Source organism: Pyrgilauda ruficollis, unplaced genomic scaffold (genome assembly GCF_017590135.1).
Source record: "Pyrgilauda ruficollis isolate IOZ18807 unplaced genomic scaffold, ASM1759013v1 scaffold89, whole genome shotgun sequence".
In the NCBI taxonomy this organism is placed as follows: Eukaryota; Metazoa; Chordata; class Aves; order Passeriformes; family Passeridae; genus Pyrgilauda; species Pyrgilauda ruficollis.
In genome coordinates, this window is record NW_024530932.1 from 424,975 (window position 1) to 440,918 (window position 15,944).

The window sequence follows — 15,944 nt, forward strand, 5'->3', positions numbered from 1 at the left end:
TTCTCCCTTCCCACTCCCTTCCAGCCACACCAGTAATTACCCAGCCCAAACCCTGATCAGGGTGAGAGACTGAATTTGAAGTTTTTCAGTCTTTAATTCAAGGCTTGGTTTCAAGTATCTGGCATTCAGGATACTGTGATTGATCTTGTGGGCAAACATCTGTCTCGCAGGAGTGACAAGGAAAGAGCTGCCTGGACAATTCTCTGCAGCTCCACATACTTTTCTAGCAGGGGTCAGAGTGTGTCTCCTGGCACATCTACACTAAAGGATTAACTCCTCCTCTTTGGAGAGCCTGATTTCTTTCTTGCCAAGGACAGGGAGCCCTTACTTTCCCCTGAAGGGACCCTGACTATTAGCTTGTCTCCTAGAACCAGTCACTTGCAAAGTAAAAGCTGGAGCCTAGGATTCTCTTCTGGAGATCTGAATGCATCACATGACATTTTACATGATAATATCAGGTTCAGTACAAGACAGCCTTAAGAAACAGAGTAAGATAACAAGAACAGTAGTAGCTTAACACATGTGAGTAACATCATTAAGCAGCATATGTTCTGTCCAGTTTAAAATAAGCTCAGAGGAAAAGATATTAGAAATTAAAAGACTCAAAAGTGGGAGAAGAGTTTAAGTGCTCAGCTTAGTCACAGACCAAGGTTTGTCTGCATCTTGTACAGGACAAAATAATTTTGTATTATATTTAGTATTATTTTTTTACCTTATACAGAAAAGATATTCTAAAGAGATCAAGAGCTGATCAAATTTAAGAGAATAGGATATCTTAATCTTCATGATATACAAAAACCTATGTTTCTGTAAAGAAAGGCAAATTTATCTGGAAATGAGTCTCTGAATGTGGGTAGATAAGGTAAATTAGATTAACCTCCCTAGTCAGTGTTCTTTGAAATTATATTTTACTTCTAAATTAAAACAATTTTTAAATGACACTTACCAAGCACTTTGCTGGGGTTGGTATCCAGGCGCAAAATAGCCATTGCTAGAGGAAGGGTCAGAGAGATGTAATACTTGGAGTCTTGGAATGGTGGGAATTCTGGGAGAATCAGATAGATCCTCATTGCCTCAACATCTGGTGGAGAGCTGGACAGCTGAGGAATCAAAAAGCTTTCAAAGCTCTTCAGTATCTAGAGAGAAAACAAAACAAAAAAGACAACTTATCCTGGGGGATGGAGCACCTACAATGTAGACAATGCTTAAGGGATGATAAAATGGTAAAAGCCTGTTTTAAAAGTCAAAACCAGAGTGAAAAAAATCCAAAGCTATAAATATTATAGCTAAAAGTGGCAAGGGGAACATGTATGTTTTTATCCCACAGCTCTGCACTTGTGAAAGAAATTCTCCTGGTTAGAATAAGTTATACAACCATAAAGTACTCAACTCCTTACAGACACACAATAATTACAAATAAAACATATACAGAGTTTATTTCAGGAGACATTCAAGTATTAAATGCCATGAGATAAAACTTGTTTTTAAATAAAAGCCTTGGAGACACATTCTGAGGAGATCAAAATCAGCCCAGTCAAAGGAGAAGTACCATTAAGTGTCTGGATTTCAGATTTGCAATACAACCTTGCCCAGCAATGCTGCTGGTACTTGCATATAAGAGAGAGAGACAAAGCCCTAATTTTCCCCTCTGAATATCCAAATCTCAGAAGTGCAATACCTGCTCTAGGAGAATGGAGTGCTGAGAGTTCATCAGCTTCTCAAACAGCACTCGCGTGGAGTTCAGATCAATCCCTGGGATCTTTGGACTGGTTTTAAAATGTTCATCGATTCTTTAAAAAAGAAATCACAGACAGGCATAAGGTTAAGGAAGAGACCCCATTACCTGTGTATTGACATGACCTGAGAGCAAGCAATAGAGAAATGACCACTAGAAAATTCCTAAGACTAGAAACAAAGACTCTCCCTTCCAAATTCCTCTGGACCTCGGTTAGGGCTGGGATTCTTGCAGAGAAACTCTTCATTGAACTCTCTGGTGTCTCCAGGACTCCTTCACTGACTTAAGAGCACTGTATTAGACACCCTGAAGGGGAAGGCAGCTCTTAAAGACAGGATGCATTTGTCAGTTTGACGGTGTGGCTGTAACCACATGAGCAGCTGAGCCTGCTGCAGTAGAATGGTTATTCCCAAAACAGCACAGGCTCCAGGCTGGAAACAGCTCCCAGAGACGCACTGTGGTACAGAGCACCTGGGGCTGTGCTCTGCAAAGATATTGCTGGCTGTGCTCAGGCACACAGCCATGGAAAAGCTGCTCCCCCATCTAATCCTGTAAGACAAACAGGCCTACATGGCCTTAGGACACGGGAGGGATGCACCGGAGTATTTCTGTCAAGTGCACCTTGACATGAGACTTCATGTGTAAAGGTACATAGTTAAATACAGCCTCATTTAAGCCTTCAGAATTTAACATTCATTTGGCTGAAGATTTTCTGTAGAAGTCCTGCACCAGCCAAGACACCACTGAAGTGAAAGAACAACTGTATTTGGCTGATGAAGCCATAAACTCCACTCATTTCCACATTCAAAGGAGATGTGAGGTTATTTAAAGTGACTCAGCAACTTGGATACCTCAACAAGGCTTTTAAACCAACATGACACAACTCTCCTGATGCAATAACATGTCACAATGCTAGAGAAGAAACCACTGGACAAGCAGAAAAACACCAGAATAATTAACAAACTATCTTCAAGTTGCTCTTGGAATGTATTACGCAAAGATTACTCAGAGTAAGTAAGTTTTTCTTCACCCAGTTACAGGTCATTTACTCACCACATCACCAGAAAAATTTCTCCTCCTCCTCATCTTATGCTGTTACCTCCTCAACATTTACAGACACAACCAACACAAGCCTTCCCAACCCACAGCCTTTGACTCAGCTATGTGTCTTACAACCTTGTCACCACCTATTGTGAGTTACACACCGTTTGAAATTCCTCCTTTTGCAAGCAGGGCCACAAAACTTTCCATGTGTGATGTCACCTAAAAGGAAAGCACTTCCTTGCTGCCCCTGATGTATTTTCAAGAGCAGCCTGTATGGAAGTATACTTTCACATGGACCAGCTAGGTCACCTGGTAAAAGACTATTCTGATACCTGGCATCCCTAATTTCTCTTAATGTCCTATTCCTATCCATCTCTTTAAAGCCATTGGTATCTGTTTCATAACGAAAAATAACAGTTGTGGCAACTCCAAGAAATCTGTGCCACTTACAATACACTCACCATGGTCACTGTCTTAGACCATTTGCCTTCCTTACCCAGCTCTGACCACCCCACCCCTTTAGGGAACATCCTCTGCCCTCATCTCCTGCCTGATCAAAAAAATCAAATCTCACTGCAGAAGTGAGTGAAGCAAAGAGACTCCAGTCTGCATCAAGGGAAAGCCATACATGGCTGGAAATGTGGTACTTACTTCTTCTCCAAGAAGCTTCCATTCCAGCAGGCAGCTGAGGACAGTATCTGAACAACATTACTGATTGCAGCAGGAAGAGAAAAGAAAACAGAGATACAGGTTATGAATGGATGCCTCAGTAAATGCCTTCATCTCTCTTCCCTTCCTTTCATGGGAAACAATGTCAGGATAACCCCTTTAGAGGCACAGAGGGCAAGACTTCATTCAGGATCATGTAAGGTCCCTCTTTGAAAGGAGGAATTAGTGCCTCCTTTCCACCTAATTCTGCCCTTTTCATGGCAGGCACACTGGGGAAAGAACTTAAATAAGTCTGCTCACAAGTTCTTGTTGCTTTCCATGAATTTTAAGCACACAATGCAGGACAACTTTAAAATCAAGTTCCCACCCACCATCTGCAATGCTGAGGCAGCCTCAAATTCCTCTGGTTTTTCTCAGAAGCTCTCACCTGGCAGCCTTGTGACTGGCAACTCCTCCCCTTGCAAACAACAAGAACCACACTTGAAAAGGTTGCTAAATTTCAAGTGAAAGCATGGCACGGAAGCCAACAAAATTATTTCAATAGAACTTTCAACAAAAGGCTTGTCCAGTGCCACAATACCTACTTGACAGAATTAGAACTGTTCTTTTCTAAAAGCTTTTGCCTCCAGACATCTATAGTTTCATCATTTATTAAACAGGTGTAACGTGTTTCATTTATGGTCCGGAAATCATCAGCAGGCAAGGAATTCTGTGAGAAGATACAGATTTCAGCAAAGACAAGGCTTGTAAAACAATTCCTTCCTATCCATAATCTCTGTTTTAATAAATAACTGATAGCTTCCTTAGTGTGGTCTCTGAAAAGGTTTGGTTAGAAGTTTTGTGGCATTACTAAGAAGTCCAAAAGGGAAGGTATGAAAAAGTTTTAGGGAAAAAAGGATCCTCAAATGTATTTTAAAAAGATGAAAACAAACAAAATATCATTTTCTAGATGTACCAAAGCCCTCGTAAATACTGTCACATGGACCTACAGGCTTATTACAATTATTTTAGACCTATTTCCATGCCTGAAAAGTTTTTCCCAAACACGTCTTGAAAGAAAAAGGAAGACAGAAGTGGGAAAACCAATTTAGCACTCAGCCCTCCATCCAGCACTGAGTAACAAAATCCCATTGCATGTGGCTGATGGCCCTACACACCAACCATGAAGCAGCCAGTGCCACAGGTGGAAAGCAGGCCCCTGCTTCCAATCTGCAAAGACTGGATTCCCCTCCCTGCTGATTAAACTGGAATCACTGTCTTCCCAATGGCTTTGATGTTCCTCCAAAGAAAGGCAACTTTCAGCCACTGAAGCTGGAAATCCCTGTAACAACTGTCAGGGCTGGTAAGGTTTGTAATGCAGAATGGAGTGCAAAGCAATACTTCCATTCAGAAGATTTTAGCAAAAACAAAAGCTGTGTTGTGAATGCTGGGACAGGGGAGAAGACTTGTAAAGATACTTCCATTCAGTTTACCTCATATTTGGAGCAAAGCACAAAAGTTTGGTCTCCTCCAGAGAAGATATGTTTAACAATGTGGTATTTACAGGCATCTGTTTGAGAAAGACACAGCTGTGTTAGAGGCTGATGAATGCAAGACCCTACTTACACTTTCTCCCCTCCCATTTGCACTGCCAGTACAACTACAAGGAGCACCTGGGTCCTTTGAAGGCCCTGCTGAAATCAGCTGGAACTCAAGCACTGTAGCACTTTCATAAGAGGTACACAGGAGGGGAAAGTTGTCATTTTTAAACTGCAATAGGGGCTTTAAAGAGAGAACAAAGTGTTTGGAACAGTATTAGTAAAGTATCAGTACAATTTCATGAAGGCTCAAGTTGGCCAGATGCTGAGGTCTGCCATAAAAAGAGGAAGGAAGATAGCACACATTAACAGAGAGAGCAAAAGGTCACCCAGAAATTACCACAGTGCATTTGGGACAATAGGATGGGCTTCTTTTGATATTCCAGAGATTTCACAGAGCAATGTTAACATGTCTTTAGACAGCCATGGGTGAAATTGTTTATGTCCATCTGCCATTTCAAATCGAGCACAGTACATACCAGGTTTCCCTGAGAGTTGCCCATTGTGAGCTGCCCAGTGACCCTTGACAGGAGAGGGGCACTTCACATTGCAAGTGTGCCCTGTTCCCAGCTGGCCTCTTGTTCCACAGCCAAATGCATAGATCATTCCTGAAGAAGGCACAAAGGCTAAAGTGTGATGTCTGTAAAAGATGGGTACAGAGTTTGGGCCTTGTTTAACAGTAAATTCAAAATAAAACAAAGACCAAAACCAAGGGGGAAAAAAAACCCCAACAACCAAACCAAATGCAACCTAGAACTTATTCTCATTTCTCCTAGGCCAGAAGCTGGTGCCAAGCAGCACCTTTACATGGGCACCAATGCTCAGTTTTTGCCACCTGATGGCACCAGTTTGTGGGACGGAGCCCTTTAGGTGGAAGGGACAAAGAGCAGCTTGTGCAGACACGCAGCTGGTATCAGGCTCACAGGATCAGCTTAGTCATTTGCTAAGCCTGTACATTCTGAAACACACAGCACCAATGCTGCTAACTCACTTTTCATTAAGGAGGCTGGAAACTTGTGACCAAAGGGGCTTCTGCTCTTAAGTCTTGCTGAATTATTAAGTTGGCAAGGTATCTCTTACAGGTTAGAGTGCAGGGTACAACCCCAATTAAAAAACCATCTCATTTAGAGGGTCTGAAAATTCTCATGGAAAGTAAGATTTAAATCATTAAGCTTTGATACATAGAATGCAGAAGCAGGACTATTTCCCCTTACTTGCATGATTCAGTACAGCACTGACCTCCACCAAAGAAAAGCTTCTGAGTGCACACAGGACTCACCTGCCACAAGCAATCTGGGATACTTCACTGCCCATGAGCTCAAGAACTCTTCGGGGGTTCACCTCATCGTTCATGGAGTCGTGGCCCAGCTGCCCACAGGAACCTGCACCGAAGGTGAACACCCCTCCACTCTGTTAGCAAACCAAACAGCAGAGTCTCCATTTAGGGACCCATAACCCAGAAGGATCTGACTACAGTTTCAGTATGAGCCCAAAGCTTAGGCAGAGACTGACGGGGATTTTCAAAAGATTCAGAAAAGAAACTTGGGTTCTGCTAATGCAGCTTTCAAAAAAGCTACCTTGCCACCCTTCAGAAACTAACAGAATTACCTTCAGATTATCTCTACACTAGACAAACTCCTACAGAACTGGTTTTCTACAATGCTATTTTTCCCAACAGGAAACCCAAACTCAGTTGTTTAATTCATTTTACAGAGGAAAACACTCCAAAACAGGCTCCAAAACAGGAAGCAACACCTACAAAGTGGCAGAGCCAAGGCAAGAACTGAGCTGCTCTCTTTCAAACCCTAGCCCTGTCCTCTGACCACTAAATTATACACCACTTGGAAGCAGCAGGTTTGGAACTGAAAACCTCTTGTAAATGTTGTGACTACTAATGTTAAATTTAAACACTCATTCATTTTAGCTTCCATCTTATTCTGATGCACAGTACTACTCTATTTTCCAACAAAATGCTATTTTCACCCCTTTGGATGTGTGTGTTAATTTTTTTTCCTCACAAAGCTATTATTTTTAAGTTATTCACCTGAGTTTTGCTATTTGCTGCCACGGATTTTTAACATCTTCATCTTCAAAGCAGCAAAGGATCGTGTTGGGAATGAATCTTGGAATAAATAATTAGGCAATACTTTCCACTTAGTTTCTTTTACTGGGGTCAGAAGGAATACAGAAAGTCCATCTGTGTTTTTCTACCCCTACAGAGAAAACTACTGTGACACCATCAGGCAGGTGAGACAGTGGCCAGGGTTCCCGGGTCAGCATCTCTACCTTTGTCAGGACTGCTGTGTGCTCCTCTCCACAGCTGATGTAAACCACCTTCTGAGAGCGCAACAGCTTCACGTGACACGGCGACTCTCGGTCTGCAACGAAGCCAAAGGAAATAAAGCAGCTGGTCCATAAATACAAACCTGCACGTCCAAGAAAAGCACTGCCACTCTGATTTTCAGATGTGGTCCATGAGCACAAGGGAAACTTTAACAACTGTGGAGAAAAAGGCCCCACATGGCCTTGAGTACTTCACTGCTGCTTTTCCCCTCGAATTCTTAGAAGGCTTGACTGACTCAAACGAAGTCGTCCAGAGCAAGAGTGCACACCTTATCCTGTGTGAATTCAACATGCACTTCTGTTTGGGAGATATGGTGAGTGCAGCCTACATACACCCACCTTCAGCTTCATGCTCCATTTCAGACTCCTCAGGGATGACTGCAAATATTTATTTTCAAAACCTTACTTAGACCTTTTCCATACAGAACAACCCTGACATGTGGGAGACACTTCTGCAAGACACATGGTAAGCTGAATCCCAATGTGTATTTAAATACTCAGCTTTCCTTCTCTTGTCATCCTTTAAGCAGGAGATCCTCCTACTTGCAAAGGTTAATCACTACCAACCATTAAGTGATGCTTTTCTCCTTCACTCTGCCACCCCTAATCATTTAAAGTCTGTCTCTCAGGGATGAATAAAATAAAAATAAAAGCTAAGCACTTCAAGGAGCAGTAGGCACCCCAAAACAATTAGATATTAAGGGGAGCAGTTGCTTATTCCATACCAACAAAAGTCAGGTTCCTACCTATAGAAGTTGCCCATTTCTTAAGATTCTAACAGTCACATTTCCATGAGTTTAGAATTGAGAGCATATTTTTGATTTACTTTTTTCTGTATTTTAGCACTCTGATCTTTCTTTCCACAGGAATGACACTTCTCTCTACAGCATAATTGTTAATAATAACAGTGCTGCAGAATACCCATGTTTGCAGACCTTGCTGTTCATGTTTGACAAGTATAATTCACACTGTCTTATCATGATTCACTTACCATAAATACCACATATTTACTACAATGCCAAGCACTGAGGGGGAAGCAGAATATGATCCCTGGCCAGCACCATCCCACAAGCTGATGCCTATTCTGTTCATTTAAGATTAGCCCCATGTCAGTGTAAGCCTCCCATGTGTAAACTGCAGCTTTGTTTTAATTAGAAGCATTTATCTGCCAATCTACATGGAAAGGACACTGCTGCTCTCCTATTAGATCAGCCCTACTTTACAGATAGTACAAGGTATCTAGGTGCATGCTAGGTATCACATCTACACTCAGAAACTTGTCTAGATAGTTAAATCTGCTCAGGAATTATGCAGAAACCAATAAGGAGGTTGATTTGAAGCTCCAAAGAAAACCTTCCATTCACCTGTTTTATTCCAAAAAGTTAAGAGTGTGTGAACAACAAGCAGAAGAGATCTGGGCTTTTCAGACTAGCACCTGAGAAAACTACCACTGGCCCTATGTGTCTGGTAAACTGTGCAATAAATAAACTAGACAACATTTTACAGTACTGAGATATTCAGTGTTGCCATCATTTTGAACCATACAGCTGCTCACCAATCAAAATCATGTGGGGAAATGAGGAGATGGATTCAGCCTGCTGTTCTGCAGGGAACGCCTTTGCTCCAATGAATTTCAAACAAAATATTTTTGAGAAGAGGGAGGAAGAATATGAGCACTTTCTTTGATATTTGCATGTTGGCATTCACACTTGAAAGACCTCTCTTTTTAACCCTCCTCACTTAAATTAACACCCACAAGGAGAAAAAACATGTTTCTGTTTCTACTAAGTACGAAAAGCCTGCAGAGACAGAGACTTTCTCTGCCATTTGTCCTAGGAGGGCCTGCTGAGTGTTACAGGCCCACTCAGTAAAACTACACTGTCAATGCAACAAGAGACACCAGGCAAAGGACTCTGTCCTTCTTTCACCTAGGAGCATAATTTCCATACCTCGTTCATCACTTAGTCCCAGCTGTCCTGAGCTGTTCTTCCCCCAGCCAAACACAGCTCCTGAGAGAGAAAGGGCAAAACTGTGGGCTCCACCTGCAGCAACCTGAGCCAAAGGGATCCCATCTAGAGACTTGACACGCTGTGGACTGGCTTGGGAGGGACATTCTTTGCCCAAGCCCAGCTGACCATAGCTGTTCTGCCCCCACGTGAAGAACTGGCCATCTGAAACAAGGAAAGAATGAGAATGGTGGGTGAAAGTTAGCCAAGAGAAAAGCAAGTCTGCCAAAATTAAAAATAAACAGTCCTGGAGGCTTTGCTCCCACCCAAGCCTCATGATGAAAAGAAAAAAAAGCAAAATCAAGAGAGACATTCTTTGCTAAAAAAAAAAGGATGGCCTGAAGCCACCAGGCAAATGAACACAAAAGCAACTAATTGCAAAATACAAAATACAACTGCTGTAACAAACAGTGCAACAAAAACAGTCCTCATTTCAGATAAAAGAGTAACAGCCAAGGAAAATTTCAACACAAAGAAATTAATTACACACATTTTTCTAAATCAAGATGGAAAGCTTTCAAGCATTCCTGCCATCATTCACCAATGAGACAGTGGGTGGTCTGTGTGTAATGCTCTCTTTCTTCACAGTATTGGCAAAGCTCTTCCCCAATATTCATGGTACCTGGTTCATTTTATAGCATCCCATTTGGCCCAAAAGCAGTCAGAACATGGGATGTCCTTGATTTATTATACAGAAATATGCAGTCTTGGACACTGTGTAAAATAACAGCACAAATTTTGGTAATTAATAACAGATGTTACAGTACCTGCTGCCAGAGCCAGGCAATGCCAATTTCCACAGGAAACCTGCAGTATCGTCTGTTGGTTCAATTTCTTTATCAACCTAAAGATGACAACATGGGTTTGGAGTAAGTGTCCACAAATACAGTATCACCTTAGATAAAAATTACCATTTCCACTCAGATATTTGTTGTATATACACACACAATCCATGGTTCTGGGACTGAGGAACATTGTCTTGAAGGCAATACCGATCCATATGTAATAGATGCAAATCTGTGGAGACCTCTAGACCCTTGACTAGTAACTCAACTACATTTCCTGCTATAACACTGAATCCAGCCATCTGGAAATGGTGAAAATAGCTGGCTCTTGGTGTCTCTTTTGCTATTCTTTTTCAGGCACTGACATTTTTCATGCTGTTATGGGCCTAGCAGATCCAGTGAGTTACAGCACCAAACCCTCTTCAGTGCTTTGTACAGAAAATAGCATGTCAAAGGTTCAAGTTATTCCACAAAAATGTTATTTTTAAAATGGCACTATTGCATTGCTATGCAAGCCTCTCTCTGCCTGTTTTACCAGAACCACATGTGCTTCCCACAGAGCCCTTCAGCTCAAAAATTAATCTTTTGTCATTGAAACTCTTCCTTTAAATACCGTTTTGACAATGACAGCCATCCTAGAGACACATCCCAAACTTCTGCTCTGCACTAGAACTGCAGTGGCAGACCAAATGAGAGACTGCATCTGCTGTCAACACAGCACGATAAAACACCATGAAGTACAAACAGCATTTCTGTTTCTAAGTGCTCTTTCATGCACCTCCTCTTTCTGTGCAAAACACTGTGGCATTTTTCACAGAGGAACCTAAGCACGCTGCAATTTTCTTTTCCATCCCTCAGCTGTCCATGGGCACAAAGTCTGCTCTGCCCAAACCTCCTGAGGACTTGCAGGGCTCAGGGAGCAGCAGTGAAAAGGAGAAGGAATCACCTTCATCCCAACATGAGAAGGGCCCTATTCCTGCCACACTGAGAGAAAGCGAGCAACCCTTGGTGAGCAACCCTTGGTGAGCAACCCTCCGAGGAGCTTCCCTGAGGAAAGCTGACCCTGGCCAAGGCTTACCTTGGTACTGTCACTGCATCTTCTATGGTGGTGAGCCCCAGCTGTCCGTCGCTGCCGGCGCCCCAGGAGAAGAGCTGGCCCTGGTCGCTGAGGGCCACGCTGTGCGACTCGCCACAGGCCACGTGCACGATGTGCTGCCCGGCCAGCGCCCCGATCGGCTCTGAGGGAGACACAGGGACAACGTCTCTGGCCACAGCACTCATCTCTCAGCCACACACGGACGCCAGGGCCATGCAAATCCGCACGCAAAGCCATTCAGGTGAGTGCCCTGATCCCCAGTTTAGTTTTAAAACACGTCCTACAGGAGGAAAAGCACTGGGTTTACTGAAAACGTGTCACTGCTGAGCTCTTCTGAAAGCCTGGTGTGAAGATCACAGAAAGCAGGCAGGTACGCATGCCTCAAGCACAATGGCAATCAGCTTCTGAGACACAGGAAAACCTATCAGGTTATTCAGGAACAGATACCCCAGATTTGAGGCTTCCCCACTCAGCTTTGGTTCAGGGATCATCCAACACTGAGAAGACGGCAGACCCTGTAAAACATATTTGACCTTCCACAGCTCTCAGGTCCAATGAAGATGAGTCATCCACAAAGCTGGATGTCATCCACAACCCATCCACCACACCTTGATTTATTGCCTGATGTGTATGTGTTACAACACCCTCCATGCTAATCTTAGAACAAGTTTGAACCTATCAGTGTCGAAGACTCATAAAAGAAGGTACCATATAAAGGAAGCAAACTGAGATGAAGGAATAAAAATTTTTAAATAAATCATCACTCAAGTCCTCTGGAAGACAACCCACAATTGACTTTTCATCATTAAGTCACGTTAGGCAACTGAAGCAGGTGTGACAACTACTCTAAAAACATCTATAACCAAATCTTACTCACTACACAATTTTTACAAAGGGGCACGAAAAAACATCTTGTTTTTCAACAAAACACTGAAATATTACACAACTGATGGCAAAGCTCCCTGCATGCCAGACAGAAGCAAAGTTGCTTTTCTTTTTTTTTCCTGAACAAATACAAGTGTTCCAGGTGGATGAAGAAAGACTTCACCCTGTAAGCTGCAAGGCAGTGATCAGTATTACTGAAATCCCACTTGCCTGGGACATGAAAGGAAAGGGTCATTACATGTCATTCCATAAAAGTGATACCCCACATCACAGGCATCCAGAAATCATTAACACACTTAGCACCAAAACCTGCTTACTAATTAATCTACATGTCTTAAATGACTGTAGAAAATCTACCCCTACGAGGGCTTGCCTTCTGTGTCTGGGAACAAGAAAACGAGGAGAAAAATCCCTAAGGGATGTTTTTGAAGAAAAAGGTGACAGCTATTTAAATATGTATTCTACCTGAGGAAAATGCCACCTGAACATTGCTTCATTTCACTCAAAATATTTCATGGCAACAGAGGTGCAGTTTACAAATAACAAGCACACAAACATCTTAGGAGGGCTTGAGACCTGCCACTCAGTAACACCCTGCAGCTCTTTCCAGCAGCACTAATTTCACCCAGTCCCACTGCCAGTGCAGAGACACAGCCAGGTTTGAGGGTGGTAACTCAGTTTAGACACACAGCTTCCCGCTTGGGCCCACAAGCACCCAACTATAGCACTGGTTTGGCAGTCTGGTTCGTGTTCATTTACATATATATATAAATGAGGGAACCTATTTTTATCTGAGAGCTCTAAACAACCAGCAGCTGTAAGGGCTGATCAAGGTCAATGACAGACAGCAGACAAGGTGTCCCAGTAGCTCATGTGACTCTGGTCTCTTCCTCTCAGACACCCCGCAAGACAAACATTACCTGCTGCACTGTGCCCGACACACCACCTGAGTTCACACAGGTGTGTTTCTGCAACCTCAAGGTGCAGAATTAAAGCTGCTGCTGGAGCTTTGTCCTGCTCTCCATCAAAAGGAGAGCAGGACAAAGCCATCCACTTCTCCCAAGGAAAGCCCTTTGATTTATCAACCCAGCACTTCACCCTTGCTGGAAGGGTGCACTGAGACTTGGCTGTTACCCAGAGCACCTGAGCTCCTAAAAGTGGTCCCAAAGTCACCAGCCAGCCCTGCCTCCAAAGCTGCTCCCTGTACCCTGCCAAACACTCCAGGGGACATCATCAGTCTGACAAAACAGCAAACATAGACAATATGGGATTCTGGGGCACACACAGCAGACACTGTTTTGCTGTCTGAAAGCTTGTACAACACTTCCCTGGGAAAGCAGTATTTGCCACAGTAAGTCTTATTTCCTGCAGGAGCTGACCTGGAATCACTGAAGCACCTTGGAGAGGTCACAGAAGACTCCAGTGACCAAAGACTAGCATCAGGAGCTGGAGGAGGCAGGATTCAGACCACAGCAGTACAGCAAACAGGGAAAGAGTACCTTGAGGTATGTGGCTGTGGCAAGGACTTCACACACTGGGACACTGAGAGGACACCCAATAGGTCTAGAAATCCAAGGTTGTTTCAGTCCCCTCTGGCTCCATCTGAAGTTTAATTTGGCAGCACAAATGTGACCTTGCTCTACGTGCCACCCCAAGAAACAAATAAATACCAGCTTGTTTTGAAAGGCTGTCCTGTGTCACTGAAAGCCTTCAGTGACTGCACTGCTCACCAGTGGAACAGAGAACAGTCTCACCTGGACCTGCTGGATAACCACAGGCAGAAAAAACCCCATGCCTGCCTTGGAGATGAAGCTCTTTGCCTTTAGAAAGGTGCACGTATGGCCCGTCTTACCACAATACATTCCTACCACCCTGTCTATAGCAGTTTGCCTGAAAAGTCATGAGGAAATGTAAATGCCAAATAGTTTCAAGTTTTATACACTCAGACACGTTTCTTTCCAGAGATGGAAAAAAGCCAGCCTTCTCCTGGGATCACAGGCTGCCCAGGCCGTCCAACAAGGGTCCCAGTTCACTGTCAGCTGCCAAGTCATTGAATGTACCATCTCTCAGCTTACATGGGATATCAAAAACATCTATCTGACAACTACTTGTTTGTTGACCTCCCATCAAAATATTAGATGTTTTAGTGGTTGGTATGCATTTAACTTCCAAAGCATCAAAACACCATTATTCACTCCTTAGAGAAGATGTATCACTGCACTGAGATGAAGAGTACAAAAGGTGAAGTTTATTCATGGTATTGTGTCTTCTGTAATTGATGAATAAAATCAGCCAAGTAAGGCTTGACAGGCTAAATTACCTACTATCTACTGCTAAGCAGAACAAAACCCTGAAAGCAACAGGGAAGGGCTGAAGCAGTTATGCAATACAGTGTTTCAACATCTCATAAAACTTTCAAAAACAAACAAAAACTCCTAAGTTCCAAGAAGTAGACACTGAAATAATATTTTCTTCCTGAAGCTGTCGGCCGTCTCAAAACAGCACCAATGCTTAGAAGTCATTTATCAGTTCTTCATATCTGCTGGAGTTCCAGCTTTGATTTCTCTCTTCTGTCACTTTAACTTGTGGATCTCAACAGAAATAGGTATAACAAGGTTTGACTTTTTCTGGTTTTAACCCTGTTAGATCTTTTCATAAAATACACTGGAGTAAAGAATGAGGCAAAATGTCTTCAGGACAGCCCATCTGTGAATGGTGACAGGCCTGCTTCCCAGGACTGCTTTTTCTTGCTTTCCCAGGACTGTGTTTTCTTGCTTTGCAAGGACACTCCAGCAAAAGTTGAGGATAAATGGAGTATGCTTCTACAACTCAGCTTTCTGATGATCAGTGCATTTAGCTTGAAGGTTTGGGAATGGCAGTAAGGCTGGGACAAGAATGAAAACCCCTGACAAGCCCACCATCAGTCCATAGCTTCCCTATTTATAAAACAGGGCCCATGCTTTGCCCCTGCATCTTTGGAAAGCCATACAGGATCTTCAGTGCCTGCAACTGCTAGAAGCACAAAGCACTCACTTAGACTGCTCTAATTAGAATATACAGGCAATGAATGATTAACTAGCTTTCATACTCCTAGTAATTTTATCAGAGAGTTGGTACACCCTGTCTATGTATAGCTTCCAGCTGCTCACAGGACAGGCTTTTGCTAGAGGATGGGGCAAAATCTTTCAGCCATATGTGCACCAGGATGCACAGGAACAGCACCAGATGGCTTCTACTGCCTGGAAACTACAGAGAACCCATCAGCCCTGAGGTTAACACCTTCAGTGGCAAAATCTGCATTTCTGGTCAGAAGAAGCTGTGTCTTGGAAGCATTTCAATTGATTCCAGTCTGCTTGGACATCTGGTCAAAACTCTTCATTGCCTCCCCAGCTTGACAATAAGCAATTCAGAGCATTTGCTCTTCTTTGTTGTTGGTGTCTGCAAGGAAAGTGCTCACAGATTCTCAAAAATGTCTTACTAGCTTACCCAGATAAGAGATGGTGGTAGAAACAGGGAACAGAGAAACAGGTAAGCTAAGGTAAGAAATTCCTCCGGGTTAACTGCTAGCAGCTTGCAAGTCTGAGGACAAATGAGCCAATTTCCTTGCACTGCCATGCTTGTTAATACAGTCCACATCCACACGGAGGATGCGTGAGCACTGTGCAAGCCAAATCTAAAAATCAAATGTGTGAGATACAATGTTTCAATGCACAAGGCAGCTGAATATTTAATCAGACACCAAGAGTGACCTAAATGTCACCCTTGTATAATCATTCTATTCTCTGAGTACTGAAAAGCCTTAAT

General features: G+C 43.0%; 1 protein-coding gene across 4 annotated transcripts in view; it reads right to left on the bottom strand.

Annotated features, from left to right (window-relative positions):
• The window catches only part of LOC121364738 (probable E3 ubiquitin-protein ligase HERC3), a 43,441-nt gene that overhangs the window by 13,337 nt on the left and 14,160 nt on the right, over positions 1 to 15,944 (bottom strand). For 3 of the 4 annotated variants that reach the window (XM_041488228.1, XM_041488227.1, XM_041488229.1), the window contains exons 3-13: positions 11,238 to 11,397; positions 10,142 to 10,218; positions 9,318 to 9,539; positions 7,312 to 7,403; positions 6,305 to 6,435; positions 5,505 to 5,665; positions 4,921 to 4,997; positions 4,033 to 4,157; positions 3,431 to 3,490; positions 1,679 to 1,790; positions 947 to 1,136 (exon numbers count right to left, since the gene is read on the bottom strand). In XM_041488228.1, coding sequence (XP_041344162.1) covers positions 947 to 1,136; positions 1,679 to 1,790; positions 3,431 to 3,490; positions 4,033 to 4,157; positions 4,921 to 4,997; positions 5,505 to 5,665; positions 6,305 to 6,435; positions 7,312 to 7,403; positions 9,318 to 9,539; positions 10,142 to 10,218; positions 11,238 to 11,397 — 1,407 coding nt within the window. Of the gene's footprint in view, positions 1 to 946; positions 1,137 to 1,678; positions 1,791 to 3,430; positions 3,491 to 4,032; positions 4,158 to 4,920; positions 4,998 to 5,504; positions 5,666 to 6,304; positions 6,436 to 7,311; positions 7,404 to 9,317; positions 9,540 to 10,141; positions 10,219 to 11,237; positions 11,398 to 15,944 lie in introns of those variants that run through there. The other variant, XR_005956898.1, reaches the window with a different exon arrangement.